General features: G+C 38.6%; 2 protein-coding genes across 3 annotated transcripts; both read right to left on the bottom strand.

Moving 5' to 3' along the window:
* Positions 1-1,493: 1,493 nt before the first annotated feature.
* On the bottom strand, positions 1,494-7,565 carry tagln (transgelin). 2 transcript variants are annotated; one of them, XM_032590800.1, is made up of 6 exons: positions 7,344-7,565; positions 4,019-4,061; positions 2,757-2,945; positions 2,498-2,669; positions 2,311-2,413; positions 1,494-2,205 (listed from the first exon to the last, which is right to left on the bottom strand). In XM_032590800.1, exons 2-6 carry the CDS (start codon positions 4,028-4,030, stop codon positions 2,067-2,069), a joined length of 615 nt encoding a protein of 204 aa, XP_032446691.1. In that variant the 5' UTR covers positions 4,031-4,061; positions 7,344-7,565; the 3' UTR covers positions 1,494-2,066. The 2 variants fall into 2 exon arrangements, with proteins under 2 accessions (XP_032446691.1, XP_032446692.1); XM_032590801.1 differs by lacking the exon at positions 4,019-4,061 and having other exon boundaries at positions 7,344-7,559.
* A 4,235-nt stretch (positions 7,566-11,800) lies between these two features.
* On the bottom strand, positions 11,801-14,550 carry cbln18 (cerebellin 18). Its single transcript, XM_032590799.1, has 7 exons — positions 14,444-14,550; positions 13,320-13,419; positions 12,919-13,098; positions 12,677-12,835; positions 12,498-12,586; positions 12,322-12,402; positions 11,801-12,211 (listed from the first exon to the last, which is right to left on the bottom strand). The coding sequence occupies exons 2-7, from the start codon at positions 13,417-13,419 to the stop codon at positions 12,086-12,088; spliced, it is 735 nt and encodes a 244-aa protein (XP_032446690.1). The 5' UTR covers positions 14,444-14,550; the 3' UTR covers positions 11,801-12,085.
* Between the last annotated feature and the right edge of the window lie 2,298 nt (positions 14,551-16,848).

Here is a 16,848-nt window from a genome sequence, read left to right as displayed (position 1 = left end):
AATAAGGCAAAATTAGTTTTCAACTAATTTAGTTTATGCCGGAATATTTTCCTCATACACAACACCAAAATATGTAAGAATAAATCGTGAAATATCTCATAGAATAATATTGAGCAGTATCACAGTGCAATATGTATGCTTAAAGACCAAGGGTTGTAGTGAAGCAATCCCAGCCAGCTGAGAGTTGCACACAATGTTTAGAGAAAGTTTTTTGAAACTCTTCTGACGACATTAAAAGGCTGACCGTGCTTAAGAACTAAGTGTTTACAGATTCAGCAGAAAATACCAGCTGTTAACTGCTTGGACTCCATGACCCCTGTCATTCGACAGTCTGTTTTTTTTTTTTTTACAGTTTTTAAAGACTGCAAGCTTTAACGTTTTAACTGGCTGCTGGCCTCATGAACCCACCTCCAGCTCCTGGTGAAGGCGGTTCTTCCCTCAGGCCCAAATCAAAGTTGGTGCTAAGAAAAAACTGTTTTGTTGGTGGTAGAGCCAGAAACACAAAGAGCTGCTGCTAATACTGGCACTGGAATGCAGGAGGTGATGGTGAAAGCTCCAAGCTAGCTCTTTTAGTGCCAGAAATGAAATAAGGGGATGCATGAATGGCTCAAGAAGAAATTTAAATGGAAACATTTGGGCTGCTGCTACACAGAATAAAACTTTACTGGATGCTGGTCAATTCACTCATTCATCATCTCATCATTTTTGCCGCTTTGGTTGTTGCGTACCGAGTTTTTCTGGGAATGAAAAGAAGGAGTTTTGCCTGGAGGCATTTGCACCTTTCTCTGAGAACATAGTATTTTATTGAATTATTGAAAGGCCCAAAGTTACTCAACATCAACTTCAGTGGATATTGAGAAGGCCTGCTGTACCAAAGTTTTTATGTTTTATTCATTTGAGTTTTTGGCTTCTGACTGTCATGGAAGGTGACAAGTTTACCTGCTGCAGGTAAAACATCTAAATGGACCATGAAACAGACATTTAGATGGATCTTTACAGTCTGTAATGCTAACAAATTGCTAACATGTTATGCTAAAGCCTGTTACAGTTTTTAAGGAAAAAATCTGAATTTGACTAAAAAATAAAAAAGTCAGTACTGTTTGATCAATTTTGCAAAAAATAAAAATAATAATTAAAAGAGATATCAAAACCACAAATTTTGTAAAGTTCTGCTATTGTAAGGTAGATTTATAATTCATAAAATGAAAGAATAAAACACATAAAAGTTAATATTGATCTTTGGGGACAGTCACACAATACATGTGCTGAATTGCTAAAGTGCAATGATTTGCACAGCCTGATATTTTGTACTTTTTCAGTTTGTGTTACATCAGGAAATAGAAAAAAATAGTGAAAACTATGTGGAAATCCTCACATGAACATTTCTAAACAAAATGGTTTTTTATCTTGACCAAAAGAAAAAAAGTCAGTTTAATGTGTCTTTACTGCTGATGTGGACGCACAATTAAGATTGAACCAGCCACAGTCACAAATGTATGTCAAAGTCATTATTTATTAAGACAATGTACAAAACTGTTGGTACTGACACAGCATGTGTAGCAAAGTAGGAAGTGGCAGTTTACTAAACGATAGTAGCAGTAAAATTAAAGAGTATCTGCACACCCTTTGGTCGTGCTTGTCAATTTGGAAATAGTTTCTTCTAAATCTTCTGTAAACAAACTGTTTCTTTCTTAGCAAGTAGAACCAATGTTCTATAAATGTAGAAAATATAACAAAATGTTAATATTTCAAGAGAAACTAATTGATAAACAATGCACTGTAAAAATCATAAATTGCCTTTTGGTATACAAGGATTTCTTTGGTTATTGCTGCATCTTAAGACATTCAGATGTAGGGAAAGCATGCCGAGTCCTGCAGTGGTCACCAGAGTAAACTTAAAGGAACCTTAAGGCAGGGTTTTGAGACTAAGGAGGTTCCTTGACTCTAAAGCAGAAGGTTAAGACATAAAGAAGCAGTCAGTCATCCAAAGGCTCCTGGAGGATGTCTAGCGCATCTGAGGCTTCAGGGGAAAAGAAGGCTAAGGAGGTTTTGCATATCTGGACACTTTAAAGGATTTGTCGGGGTCGGCCATAGCTCATTCCCTCCTGACTGGCTCCCTTATTGGACCCCATCTGCAACCCGATCACGTTTTTCCCAGCCTTCATCTGCTCGTCGCTGAAATCTCGCTTGTTCTCTTGTGCTTTCCTGCAATACAGCATCCAAAATGTCACACATTTAAAATGAAAAGAATTGTGTTTACTGTATTTTTTTTTCTCTCTTGTTTGATTCCGTTTGTTTTACTGGACTCACTTGAAGAACCAGTTGGGGTCTCCATTGTATGTGCCTTCCTCCTTGGTAACGGCCAAGCTGCCTAAAGCTGACAGGGTCCGTTGAACCGCTGCCAAGTCCTTACCTGTACCAGCACATAATATTTAGGTTAAAGTACCAATCATTTGCTGAAGACGGGTCTGCTTCCACCACAGTAACACATTCTAACCTTCCCATAGGTCCACAGTCTGGAACATGTCAGTCTTGGTGACGCCGTACTTCTCTGCAGCATTGAGGAACTGCGAGATCTGCTCCATTTGTTTGAAGGCCATTGGCGAGCTCTGGATCTTCTTTATTGGTTTGTCTCCAGGAAACAAACTATTGATAAGTTCACTCAGGATCTAACAGGGTGACATGAAACAAAGAGAGGTTTGCATTATGGAATGCTCTTCTAAAAGCAGTGTGTCAAACAGGGTCAGCTAACTCACACATCCGTCCTTCAGCCAGGTCTGGAAGCCCAATTTGCCCGCCTCTGGCCTGCCCACACCAGAGCCACACTGACGGCTGATCCACTCCACCAGGATCTGCTCCAGTTCAGGGTCATACTTGCTATCGATCTTATCCTGAACCTGCCGGCTCATGCCGTAAGATGGACCTTTGTTAGCCATGCCGACACTCTGGAAATGAGAAGTGGATATGACAGTGCTGCGTTAGCATACTTACCACTGGTCGTGCAGTGATGTTCCAGATTGATATGCTTTTGGTCTACAGTGGATGTTTATAGACAGTTCTATTTAAACTATAGAACTATGCAAACTATGGTGTTTGCATAATTTAAATGGAGCCCAAAAGAGACACCCCACTGCTAACATGAAAACCTTCTTTAAAACATCTACCCAAGAGACCAAGTCATAGTGTTGCATGTGAATTAAGTCTGAAGTCTTTCCTCTTAAGTCTTGAGTCAAATCTCAAGTTGAGTCTATATAAATAAACTGTGCATGTCTCTAATCGTAAACATTGAATTACAAGTCTGAACAAGAAATTTGGCCAAAAATGTAATCTAAGTAAAAACAATATTTCTCAAAAGCCTTAAGAATTTTTTTTTCCAGCTTCTATAAAATAATATAAGGAGTTTGTAAAAAAGCACTTTGCAATGAGCAATTTATGCATTATTGGGCACATATTTAAGTATCAGCAGATAGATATAGTGTAGTGTACACCACTTGGCTGTGTGGCAGCTTTGTACAAAATCCTACCAGTAGCCTACAACATATTAAAGTCAAGTTGTTCTGTAATTGTTTCATTCATTCAATTTGTGACTTCATGACTTGGCTCCAAATGTGACTCCAGTGCATACCTCTGAGACTTACGTTTCTCTTCACAATGAATGCATACAGTGTACAAAATTCACCAGCACAAACAGTGACCACATGCAGGTCAGAAGCGTGTAGATAAGTGTAACTGCTCATCCGCTCTGTTTGAATATTTTCTGCTCATCAGTGAAATTCACAGCATCATGTCTCCCAGTGCACTCCGTTCTGCCCTGTCAGGATGTTTAGGGCAAAATGATTTACAATAGGAGCACTATAGAAAGCCATCCTTTTGCACTTTTGCCTTTAAAACACACACATATGCACTCTGTGTTAGCAAATGCAAACTGCCGCAAATAATGACTAAATAAATTCATAGTCTTTTGGGACCACCAGCCAAGAGCAAAAGGCATATCAGAATGCTATCAGCGCCATCCAACCTTTGTTGCCATCTTGATGTCAGGACACGTCAACTTCCTGTTCCTAGAGAGGTTAAGGAGTTAAGATGTTAAAGATGAATTTGAGGAGATTCAAGGAGACTTCTTTCTGGATGGTTTGACATGATGTTTCTAGAGGACAATCTGAATTTAATTTAGAGTGGGAATGCAAGAAACGATTGTGTCCAAGAACTGGAACATACAGAGTTGCCAACTTTCACACATCTGGAGTGAGACGTAAGTCTTCTCTCCATTTCTCACTCAGTCACTCTGCCAAGATTTCTTTACACTCCAATGTTTGTGATTGCTTCTCCCTGCGGTTCCAACTTTGGAAGACAAACACTTTTATTTGCGTTTGCTCACTACTACATTTATCTGTATGCTAAATGGCTAACTTGACGATTATGAGATCTAAGAATGTATGAGTAAATTTGCTCCTTTGTCAATTTTTACTACCATTTCGTTTGGTTGCCTTACTTCTATTTTGTGCACTTGTACTTACCTATAGTGCGTCAGCTTGTTTTCATGGGTAATGTATTATTTAGATTAATACAAGTAAACATGCACATATAATTTAAATTATGTAAGACTTCACTTCACTTTTTTTTTTTGATCCCCGTAGGGAACAGCAGACTCTGTTTAAACATGATTGGACAGATTGTAACTCGAGATGAACCTGAATGAACTCCAAGAGACCTCCTGTTAGAAGTTAACATTTCTTGGAGGATCATGATTAGATTACAGATTACTTTAAACCACTTAAAGTGGGTCCAAAATATGTCTAGTCACACATCAACTGATGAATGTTTGGTATGAAATGACCTCGGGTAGACAGTTCCTTTGAATCCATAAACATATGAAATGATCCAAAACTGCAAAAGTATGAAATCACAAAGTGGTAAAAGAAGCAGCGCCTGGTAGGAATCAGTCAATTTTAGAGCTTAAAACATAAGTTTTCCTTAGTTCTGAATAAGGTTCACAAAGTTAAGTAAAGACATTCTGCATGTCTGCAATGTGAGTTGGTGTGCCAAAGCCATTAATGGACTCCTGCCCAGAATGTCCACAGCGAGCTACCATCAACCCTCTTTAATACATTGTGCTTTTCCTGTGGTGGTTTTCCAAGCCACACGAAACTAAACTCACATGCTGAGCAACACAGTCACTAACTTAAAGCCACAAGTTTACATATTTTAATTCATTTTCATCTCTGTCTAGGCCCCCACACACTCCTACAGGCATTCATCTCTGTTGAATCAGTATTGCAGCGTATTGCTTGTCTGACAGACCCTCAGCTTGTTTTTTTTTTTATTGGCAACCAGTAGTTAGTGTCATAAAGTACTCAGTGAACCACAACTGCAAATAGCATAGACTGAACTTATTGTAGGGACATGTTTACATGCACAATGCCTGAAAAAAAGAGAAGAGAAAAGGAGCCAGGAATGTGCATTACATGACAACCGTATCAGGGTTACATAAGACTTTTGGAGGCTAAGTGAGTCCAAGTCTATTTAACTGTTTATGGGCATCCAGGGACCTGTTGTTATGCTTGGCATCCGGCCTAGGGTCCAATAAGTCAGGACTATCTGCTAAACAAGCTCCTGTGTTGTCTGCTTATTAAAAACAGTATGTGGGAAAACGTCCAGCCTAACATACTTTACAACCCAAAATGTTGCAGCAACTTCAGCTGCAACAAGTTCAGTTGCTCTTTGTGCTACTAAAAGAAACACTCCGGAGGCTGTTAATGGTAATGTAACCCAGGGGTTAACAAGCGTTTTGATAGTAGAGAACATCTGCTAGCTGTTGGAATGCAAGGCCGAACGTATTGTGATAAATCAGTATCATGAGTGCAGATTGATAAATATTTCGTTTGAAGTCATTGAAAGTCATCTACTTTAAAATATAAAAGCATTATAATTAAAATGTAAAAACAACAACAACAAAAAAAAACCACTTCAAAAGTGCTATTTTTGAGAAATCTAAAAGTGCTGATTCCCATAAGCATTACTGCATCAACTCAGTCCCCACAATTATCCTCTCCTCCTCGTGTTTTTCTGCTCTGTTTGTCTATCGCCATGGTAAACGTGAATTACGCCAGAACAGGAAACCCGTGTGAGGGCTGTGGCAACTGTGGCGGCATGTAAGGACGTGGAGTCATGTAGCTATGCCTTTTCCACAGTGAACCAGCTAACCACCCATATAGGAATTTGGATTGAGCAAACTGTTTTGTGGGACTAACAGTCATTATAAGCATTTTTCTCCTCAGCATGATTTGGCAGATCAGTGCTGGGTGCAATGCTGCTGCTGATGGGATGAATCCAACGGTTTTCTCAGCTTTGTGTGGAGGATGCTGAGCTGCTGCTTCAGGGCTCTGCTGTAGTTTGGCTCTGGTTTATGGAAGCTGAGCATAAAAACTGCTGCTGTTCCCCCTGATCTGCCAGACATAGCTGAGCCCTTTTTAGAGCCTCCTGCCAAGGCTCTTTGCGGCTTTGATTAGCTTGACAAACATAGCATAACTGCTGCTTGGTCAGATTTGATGTATTACATCTGAGTCTGAAATCGAGGATGTGCTCCAACTAGCCCCCGCGCTGACATGGATGCTTGGTTCCAGGGTTTCTGCTCTGTTTATCCGCTGCTGCAAGATTGGCAGAAAAGATAGCCTTATCTCGCTCCTGCTGCTGTTCAGAAAATGAGGCTGCCCGCTGGTGCTTCCTACATATCTGCTGTTCCTGGAAACTCTTGGTGTGCTGCCATATTTAATGATTTGCTAGTTATCTGCAGTGCAAACATTCCAGAAAACCGTTTAAATGAGGCACTAGCTCCTTATGTGTTCACAAATGCAAGGTAGTGTGTTTCTATGGTGGTGTAAGTCACATTTCTTTCTTCCTCAAATATTCATCTGCATCTTCATCAGAGCATCTTCATACCAGACATGCAGCTATAAACACTTGGCTGCAAAGGCCATGTATGGCAATGGATCATTTGCCTGTGCAAACATAGCTATGTCAGTGTCACACAGGCAGATATGTTGCACTATATGATGGCTTCTCTGCTGTCCTTGCTTTGCATGGAAAATTATTTTACAATGCATGAACTTGCATTTAGGACTAAATGTAAAAGAAGTTGGATGAAAATAGAATAACATGAACTAGATCTGAGTTTTCACCACTTTACAATATTTTTTTTAAAACTTCAGATAACAGCCTCATCATCACATTTACAATCTGAGATCCCACTGTAAGAGTATTGACAAGAAATGTTAAAAACTGACACAAATCCTGTTTTTGGAAGCTTCATCTTGAAAAATGACCTGAATTAAAAGTATACTCACTGTGCAAGAGAAAAGTTGAGTTCGGAGCTGGTTGCTGGTGCGGTGTGAGGGACAAGTGCGGATGCTTCACTCAGAGTTTGTAAATGCTTGCAGGGACGTCCCTCCCAAAAATGCCTGCTTAAAAGGAGGAGAAAGCACTGATGACTTCACTAGCCTACTGAGAGACAGAGTCAGGGTGGAGGAAAGAGGAAAAATGGGAGCGGGGGAAGGAGGGAAAAAAAAGGAAACTTCGCCCTTATAAGGCCATGGCCTTTCAGCAGCTACCTCTCCCTGTCTGCTGCGCCTCTTCTCCTCACGTCAAGACCAAGCGCCCTGCCTTATTTGGGTAGAGCTCATTCCCATGCAGAGGAGGGAGACAGCAGTCAGGCAGCGTTGGTTTTGGTCAGAGGGAATTCTCCAAATACCTTCGCCACATCACACATCACTCAAAGAGGCTGCGGGATGGTGGATGGGAAAGGGATTGCAAAGAAAACAGGGAAAATGTTTAGAAAAGACATGAAGTCCTGGTTTATAACGCACGCAAAATGTTGAGAGGACTGAGTTGAAGAAATAATGATCCTCATTTAGGATGGAAAGGAATAATGACTAGAAATTGGATTATTCAACCCTCATCTTTCTCAGATTAAGACACAGAACTCCATGTAAGTCCTGTGAGGGTTGTGTTGTGTGAGTGTGTGTGTCAAGCCATTGCTCATGACATTTCCATCACTTCCGTTTCCATTACGGCTGCCTTTTGGCATGACGCTCTCGTTTGCATGTGTGATTTTTGCTTCTGTGCTCAAAACACAAAAGAAACTGCTATTGCAAAAATATATACAGTGCCTTGAAAAACTGTTAATACTATTTTAACCTTTTCACATTTTATCATGTCACAACACCAAACCGTAATGTGTTTTATTCTGGTTTTATGAGATAGACCACAACCAAACAGCATAGGAGGACGTCAGTGAACAAACAGGATCATAAAGAACAAGAGACAGAGAAGTCGTGGGGAAGTTTAAAGCAGAGTTAGCTCTGGTCAATCCATCATCTGAATATGAGAGGAGTTTGGCACAGCTGCTGGACAACCAAGATATGATGTTTCACTGAAACTGACGAGCTGGAAAAGGGAAGCATTAATGAGAGCTGGAGTCCTGTTTGCAGTTTGGAAACATGAGGGAGAACGTGCTCTGGTGAGATGAGAACAAAGTTAAAATTTATGGTCTACGTGCAAAATGCTGTGTGTGAAAGAAAGCACACTACATGTTATGCTGAATGGGCCATCCACACCATGAAATGTGGTGGTGGCAGCATTATGCTGGAGAGAAGCTTTTCTTCAGCAGGGACAGCAAAGCTGAATAGAGTTAATGGGAGAAAGAATGGAGCTAAATACAGGGCACTTCTAGAAGAAAACCTAACAGAGGGTACTAAAATCTTCAGACAGACTCAGAAGCTCACATGACAGGAAGGGAATTATTTACTAAATGCTTCAATAATGAGAGAAAGAATATGTCCGAGATTTATTCATTAATATCTCAAAATTTGGAAATGTACATACATTTCCTCAGTAGTTGGTATTGCCTTTGAACAGTATGACATGGGTCAATCATTTTGGATATATTTCCACAAGCTTCTCACAATACTTTGCTGAAATTTTGCAGTCTGGCTTTTTGTGTTTCTTTTGGAGTAATGACTTCGTCCATGCTGAGTGGCCTTTCAGCCTGTGTCGGTACAGAACAACATATTTCACTGTACATAAATTCACTTCTTACCAGCTTTTGCAGGCATCCATGCAAGGTCTTTTTCCTTTTTTCCTGTACATTTTGGACCAAAAGACTCCGTCTCCATCTTAAGCACTACGACGGTCGGATATTCCCATCAGGTTTATACTTGCGTAAAATTGCTTGAACAAATGAAAGCAACACCTGGAAGCATCTGGAAATTGTTCCCAAGGATGAACCGGACTTGTGCAGCTTCAGAATTCTCTTCCTGATATCTTGGCTAATTTCTTTTGACTTTCCCATTGTGTCAAACAAAAAAGAAGTGTGTTTCAGGTGTGTTATGGGGATCATCAAATTCATGATTTGGGGATTTTTTGCTGGAGCAGGAAATGGTAAAAAAAAAAAGTGAGGATAGAGAGAAAGATTAATGTAGAGGCATCCTGGATGAAAACCTGCTCCAGAGAGCTCTTGACCTCTGACTCAGAGCCCCTCTGTGAATGTCTTGGACTGACCAAACCAGTGTCCAGACTTGAATCTGAACATTTTTGGAGAGATTTGAAAATGACTGCACATGTCTCCCATCCAACCTGATGGAGCCTGAGAAGAACTGTAAAGAAGGATGAGTAAAACTGATAAAAGTAGCATCATATTCAAACAAACTTGAGGCTGTAATTGCTGCCAAAGGTGGATCAGCAAAGTGTTTTGCAATGGTTGAGAATACTTACGTAAATCAGATTTTTTTGTTTTTAGCAAATTTGCAAAAAAATGAAAAAAAAAAAATATATTTTTGACATAGTCATAATGTGATATTTGTGTGTAGAATTTGGTGGAATAAGTTAATTTAATACAATTTGGAATATGGCTTGAACATAAAATGTGGAAAGAGTTAAGCTCTGTGAATAGTTTTTGGATGCTCTTTATGTGTTGTTTTATTTGGACTGTTTTCAACTGTAAGGCAGAACATCTTACACATAAGCATATTCATTTATTAGAATGGCCCAGTTGAAAAGTCGAATAGTGACGTTCACAAAGGCTCTGCCATTTAGTAAGATTCTGTGTCTTAAATGTTTTGCAAAAACGTTTAAAATTTCACTTTGCCATGTGTTGTAGTTTTCAATATTCAGTCTTCACCTTGTTCACACTTTGTTTTGGTCAATTTTAAAACCTCCCAACATCACACAATGCAGTGTTTGCTTACAACTTTACATAATGCAGAAACGTTCCAGCAGTTTTCATGCTTTCGCGCAGCGCTGTATCTCTTGCAAGTAAAAGAAAGAAAAACGATCAACAAGACCCAGGCCAGCTTTATCGGTGCAGTAACGACTGTTTTTTATGCGCCTCTGGACATCTCATTTATTCCTGCTCCAGCAGCTGGATGTAGAGATGTAGAGTAGAACCAGATGACATTTTTGCGATTTTCCTTTTGATGCAGCTTTGATGAGGACTGTAGAAGACTACAACAAGGATAAACACATCTATGGTATTATAGCTGAAATAACAGCTATTAACATTTATCATTAATGAGAACTTGAAAATACGTCATGTAGAAACATTATTTCATTTGCAAGTGCAGCTTTACCAACTGGATCACAATATGCATATTCTCACAATGTCATTTAAATAAGAACTGTAAAATGTAAGATGCTTTCATAAATTATTCTGCTAGTTTAGTTAAAGTTTAATTAAAGAAGAGGATAATTTGTAAATCAGAGAGATTATTTGACTAAAAACTGTAAAATAGTTAACACTTGCAGCAGCTGAGTCCCTAGAGCAAAATGTTTCTGGTACTTTGCAGGACTCATGTTGGAGAGAAGGATGCTGTCCAAGGTGCATGTCATCTTAGACAGAGTGTCTCGCCCACTTCATGACGCGCTGCTCGGCTACAGAAACACTTTCAGCAAGCGACTATAACAAAATGTGCCACAGAAAATTATTCCTGCCTGTCGCCCATCAGATTATACAATACCCAACTCCGTGTTTCACTTAGTGTATATATGTACTGTATATCTATACTTTATAGACATACATATGTATTTCCATATTCCTTGCACAAATTTTATTTTATTTTATCTTATATTTTACATTCAGGTTTTGTTAAAATTGCTTATAACTTGACATTTTTTAAAATAATTTTCATAAAAGCTGTGTGTATATGTTATCTTTTCTAATATTCGTTGACTCTTGGACTGTCAACAAATTTTAAAAAAATTCTTCTTGGGGATCAATAAAGTATTTTTGATTCTGTATTTCTGATTGTACAATATATTGCAAATGAATTTATTCCTATCAACCGTTCCAGCTGTTTGTTTCTGCTACATATTCAGTGATACTTTAGAAGGCAAAATAATTGTAACAAGACATTGAGAAAATAAATCTAGGTTTTTGTTTCTTTTTCAAGACAGCAGATGTCAGCTAGAAGCAACTTTTTTCACTGAGACCTTGCTGTCGAGATGGAAATGTTGATTAAACTACTGTTAGCTGGACTCTGTGTGCTATGAAGATAAAACAGAAAGACATGAACAGTTCATAGCTTATTTATTCACCACAACAAATATTGCTACTGTGGCATTCATTAGCGTTATTGCCTATAGCATGTTTTGCGTCATGCACCTCCAATACTCTAATTTCACTGTTTATAAAGCACATGTATGTTTGGTTCATTAACTAGCTCCACATAAATGAACCGCCGACAGCTCTGCCTGCTGCTCATTTCTCTTTATGGGTCGTATGCTTATGTTGGCCCAGAAAAAATCATTATCACTCAGACAAGTTTTTATTACATCCAAATCAAGAAAATATCATGTTTTGTTTTTACACAGCCTGTTCTGGTCCTTTATTCACAAAAATACATTTTTTATATATTGAAAGTATTCATGCGATGCAAATTCACTGTCTGTAATCACATGTATAACTACAGCACAGGTTCTCAAGCTATAGGATCACAGACCTGGTGCAGTAACAATCATTTTTATTAAGAATTTATTCTCTCCGTTGTATGAAGACAAGTGGATTTCAGTGATCCCTTGATGTCCTGCTGGTTGGTCACTCAGTGTATGGGTACACAATGTGGCCGGTGAATATATTGTATTCCATAATTGTGCAGAGCTTCCTTCCAGACATCAGCTCCACATAGACCTGATCGCCTCGCTGCATCTCCATTACCACAACCTGAAAACAGAGATGTGCAACACATTGACCAAAATTCAGCAAAAAAGTAAAAAATAAATAAAGCAAAAGTATGTATGCATTTTCTCTGTAGTACTCTTTTCCCATCTAACCTGAGTGGCACTGTCCTCGATATCTTCTCGATTGTTCTCCCACACGCTGACCCCCATCTTGCCATTCTTCATGAGCTGGACCTACACATGCAATAGACATCACAGACGAAGGGAAACACAAACGGATCAACCAAGATGCTCAGAAGAGAAATTTTCACTTTGAAATTTAGGTATACCTTGTGGTACAGGCGTCCATCCACTCCAACGGAAGAGAAGGCAGTGAAAGAAAACATATAAACGCCCGGAGAAGGGGCAGTGAAGATACCTGCAAAAAGAAGGGAAGTATTTTTTTTTATTTAGCGTGAGAAAATATTCCATTGTTGCTCAGATTACGTCTTCCTGGTGTGTTTATTACCCAGTGAGGGGTTGTAGCCATTGCCACTGTTGAGCGCTACGTTGGTGTAAGGGATCGGTACATTGGTATTGAAAGGACCAAAGCAACGCTCAGTAGATCCAGGAATATCAATGGCTATATTCTGATTCATGGTGGCCTTGAAGGAAACCTTGAAACCACCTGAGTAGAAAAATCAAACACTAGTCAGCAACTACACTTTCATGCCCTCATGCAATATTTGATTCTTTTAAGCATTTGTGTACCTGAGAGTGCATTTACTCTGCTATTCAGGGACATAATTTTCTCCCACAAGCATTTTATCCTGACGAAGCTCTCGTCTTCTACTTGGTACATCTCATTGGCAGCACAACAGCAACCACGTTGACGGTTGAAAGGACAATCGCAGTCCCACTTGCTGCAGGTAAGAGACATGTCCCACTTAACTGCAAAAACAGGAAAATCACGGTCAGTATCAGTATCCTGACATTTATCATCATGCTTTCATCATTGATGCTTGAGATTTGATCAGATCTTCTTTATAGAGCACTTTTAGTGCATTAAAATGTATCATCTTGTCAAAACTAAGACAAGAATCAATCATGTAATAAACAATTTCACCAAGAAGTTAAAATTTAATTAAACCAGATGAGAGTTTGTGGCTTACGTGCATCCTGTTTGAGAACGTCCATAGCAGAGGAGAGGGCCTCAACGCGTCCACAGAGAAACAGCGACCCCAACAGGAGCATTAGAGGTAATACATCCATCTGGGAAGAAGGGGAAAAAAGATGCATGTAAAAATTAACATATTTTACCCAGCAAAACAAACAAGCAAACAAATCATAATAGTAATAAAATATTGACTTTTCCACTTAAGTCTAAAGTTTTAGGTTTTTGTTCACTGGGCAAATACACACCAAACAACAAAGTGGAGTCCTCAAGAGCTACAATCCTGTAACTTTTACGCACATGTTCTTCAACACACCTAAATAAAATTACTCAATTCACTTATCAGTCACCATTCAGCTTTACAGAGACCCGGTAATAATCTAGTAATTTAATTCAGTGGCGTTGGAGAAGGGAGGCATCTACAAGTTGCAGGATAGAAGCTCTCAAGGACTAGACTTTGATACCCGTGAACTAGACGTATTCAACAGCATGAAATTATTATGCTTTATAATAATATTAATATCACTGGGTTGTGTCAAAATGTAAGCTAATACTAGTTATGTTCAGGATCAACACTATGACCAAAGAATTGGTCATATAGTCATATAAACAGGTAATACTACAATGCAGTATTATAGTACTGTATTATCGTACTGTATAATATATAGTAGCTATATACTATATAATTGTGAAAATGTACAGTGGTAAACACTATGAATCTTTTGTTAGTAAAAGTTTTACCAAAAACCAAACCAAAAAATTGGTTTGTCTTTCAGCAGAATATACAAAAATGATTAAATGATGTTTGCAACCCAGGTGTTTTCTCCTTAATTATCAAATTTATGGGTCAGTCTTTTTTCATAGACTTGTTTAATTACTTTATTCCATTTTTTAAGGATGATAAACATTTTACGTGAAAAAGTTAATTTTAAAATCATGCTGGGAAGTAAGGATGGTACAGCTCTTTTATAAGCCAAGTCACAATAATACACATTTCACTCAAGTTATATTTTATCTCAAAATTGATCCACAGTGGTTATTGTCATTAGTTTCTATCAAGCATTTGTTAACTTGTAACTGATATAATAGTGAGTTAAGCAGAGACAGAAATGTAAAACTTACTGTTTTGTTTGGTTGCTCCCTCTTCTTGATCAGAAATGCTGAGTCTATTTCAGGTGAGTTTGTGAAACTAAGAGTTTAAAGCAGGGGAACTCTGTTGCCTCTTATTGATTGACTGAAAGAGATCCACCCAAAAAGGTGGCGACCAGCAGTAACTCCACCTCCTCATACGTAAATTAAAAAACACTAAATAAAGTACTGTATGTTTGTTTTCTCCTGACAATGAAAGGCATGTCTGTCTATGGTAACATAGTACCAAGATGGCTTTCATTTTTTCTAAGGTGTAAAAGAGCAACAATCACCTGTGCTTGGCCCATAATACCCTTTATTAGGACATCGGTCTCTGGTTGCTGTCCTTTCATAAGACGCTGAAGAGAATTGTTAAGAAAGCAAAATAGTTTATCTGTTGATCGATAATGGCCTGAATAAGGCAACAATACGCTTTCACCTGATTCTCATGATGAGGTTTGGCAGATACTGTTATTTCCATAATCGCTTTCTTCTCAGTTATTGTAGTAGAACCAGACACTGAATAATCTCTTGTTGTTGGTCGGGACATGTGATATGTACAAGGCACACTCCCTATTCATGTGAATAAAATTATCAAGTCTTTTAATTCAGTCAAAGCCATTCACAAGGTGTTACTATAGATTTCCACAGTCATAAGAAAAATTCGAGGAAAGCCAAATATGATAGATGTCCAAAATGTACCAGGAAAACACAATCAAGCAGTGAGACACCTGAAGCCTATCAGAGAACAGACCTGACAAGTTCTGGTTGCTCAAGACTCTTATTTCACAGAGTGAGTAGCAGCATACACCCTGAACGGGTTACCAGACCTTTAAATGGCACTTATAGTCCATTACAGGAAAACAAATTGTATCCAGGTAATTTTGAGAGCATAACCTATGGGAAGAAAGAAATGGACTGAGACAGTGGATGAAATTTGACAGATTAGATTATTAGGACGCTTTTATCACTGTGTGTCTTGGTCGTTGCTTTTAGGATTTTTTTTAAATCTATGAACCTATGTGGTTGCGTATATTTGACTTGCACCAAATGAGAGCTGCTCTGTGTATCTTTTAGACTAGGCTAAGTGTTAGTCAAAGAATAGGCCTGAAATAAGAATTTAATAATGGAAAGGAAAAGAACTTTTATTTCACTCTGCATAGAAAAGAGAGCTGAAGTTTCGTTTCAGTCATAATCCTGATCATCATCATTTACTTGTTGACTTCTAAGCTTTGCCAGGTTTGAGTAAAATTCAAATATTGAATAAAAATAAATTTAAATGTTAACACTAACGGGAAATTAGATTGTGATTGTGAATTTATTTGAGAAAGGTTGTATTAACAAAACCAAGCATCTAAATTAGGATACAACAGATATCAAAGGTCAATATCGTTGTTCCAGTAGTTCCTTTTAACTGCAGGGAGTTTCCTTTCAGCAGCTTTAAAGCTTCTCTTTCCTTTTGGGACAGTGACCTGCCTATTCTGTTTGTTCACTGCTTGATTCCCACATCAGCTGACCTGTTTCTTCTTGCTTTTTCCTGTGTTCCTCTGCTCTTATCGACTAGATGGAGGCCAGGATGTATTAGGTGCTTTTTGTTGGCTTTGCACACCTCTTCACAAAACAAGCGATTCATGTAATGACCTACTGTAAAACTGATCTCTTGTTTTCTATCCTCGGATGAGATTTCAAACCCCACAGTTGAATTATGATGTTTTTTGGTCCATTTGAGATGGCTTAACAGGGACTTTTGACAATTTGCTAAGTAGCAGAAAGAATTTAAGGTACAAGCATTTGCCATTTTTAATTCTTCTTCTTCATCAAACAAGAATAATCAAATTTTATTAAAAAGCAACAATAGGTCGTGCTGTGGTGGAGTAGAGGATAGCGAGACCCACGTTTGGAGGCCTTGAGTCCTCGACGCGGCCGTCGTGGGTTTGCTTCCCGGACCTGGAGACTTTTGCTGCATGTCTTCTCCCCTTTCCTGTCAGCCTGTCAGCCTATAAGGGACACTAGAGCCCACAAAAAGACCCCCTGGAGAGGAGAAAAAATAAAAGCAACAATAGTGTCAAAACTGAAGTTTTTCAACTTTTCCTGCAGGAGAAGCCATGAGTTTTGTCCAGTTTCAGTTTAACACCTGAGTCATAATTTACACATTATAAATGGATTCTACATTCATGAGAATCCATTGACAAGGCGACTGTCAAAGTCTAGGCCCCTCTGTAAATACCACAGATGTAAAAATTTGGATGGCCACTCAATCTCAAGCATTTGGAGTTCATTAAGACGATAAATTATCATAATACCAGTGGTCACAGTGGTATTTTAAATGCTGGTCAACACTTAGCAAAATGATTTCACCATTAGAAATAGTCATCAAATCTTAGATTTAGAGACAATAT

Source organism: Xiphophorus hellerii, chromosome 18, assembly GCF_003331165.1.
Source record: "Xiphophorus hellerii strain 12219 chromosome 18, Xiphophorus_hellerii-4.1, whole genome shotgun sequence".
Classification (NCBI taxonomy): Eukaryota; Metazoa; Chordata; class Actinopteri; order Cyprinodontiformes; family Poeciliidae; genus Xiphophorus; species Xiphophorus hellerii.
This window is presented reverse-complemented; position numbering and strand designations above follow the sequence as displayed.

Coding starts and splice junctions, on each gene's coding strand:
- tagln (XM_032590800.1), bottom strand. Junction 2,414..2,497: donor GACTGTGGACCTATGGGAAG/GTTAGAATGTGT, acceptor GTGCTGGTACAG/GTAAGGACTTGGCAGCGGTT. Junction 2,206..2,310: donor GACCCCAACTGGTTCTTCAA/GTGAGTCCAGTA, acceptor GCTGTATTGCAG/GAAAGCACAAGAGAACAAGC.
- cbln18 (XM_032590799.1), bottom strand. CDS start 13,419: ATGGATGTATTACCTCTAATGCTCCTGTTGGGGTCGCTGTTTCTCTGT. Junction 12,403..12,497: donor ATGGACGCCTGTACCACAAG/GTATACCTAAAT, acceptor TTGCATGTGTAG/GTCCAGCTCATGAAGAATGG. Junction 12,212..12,321: donor TCGAGGACAGTGCCACTCAG/GTTAGATGGGAA, acceptor CTCTGTTTTCAG/GTTGTGGTAATGGAGATGCA.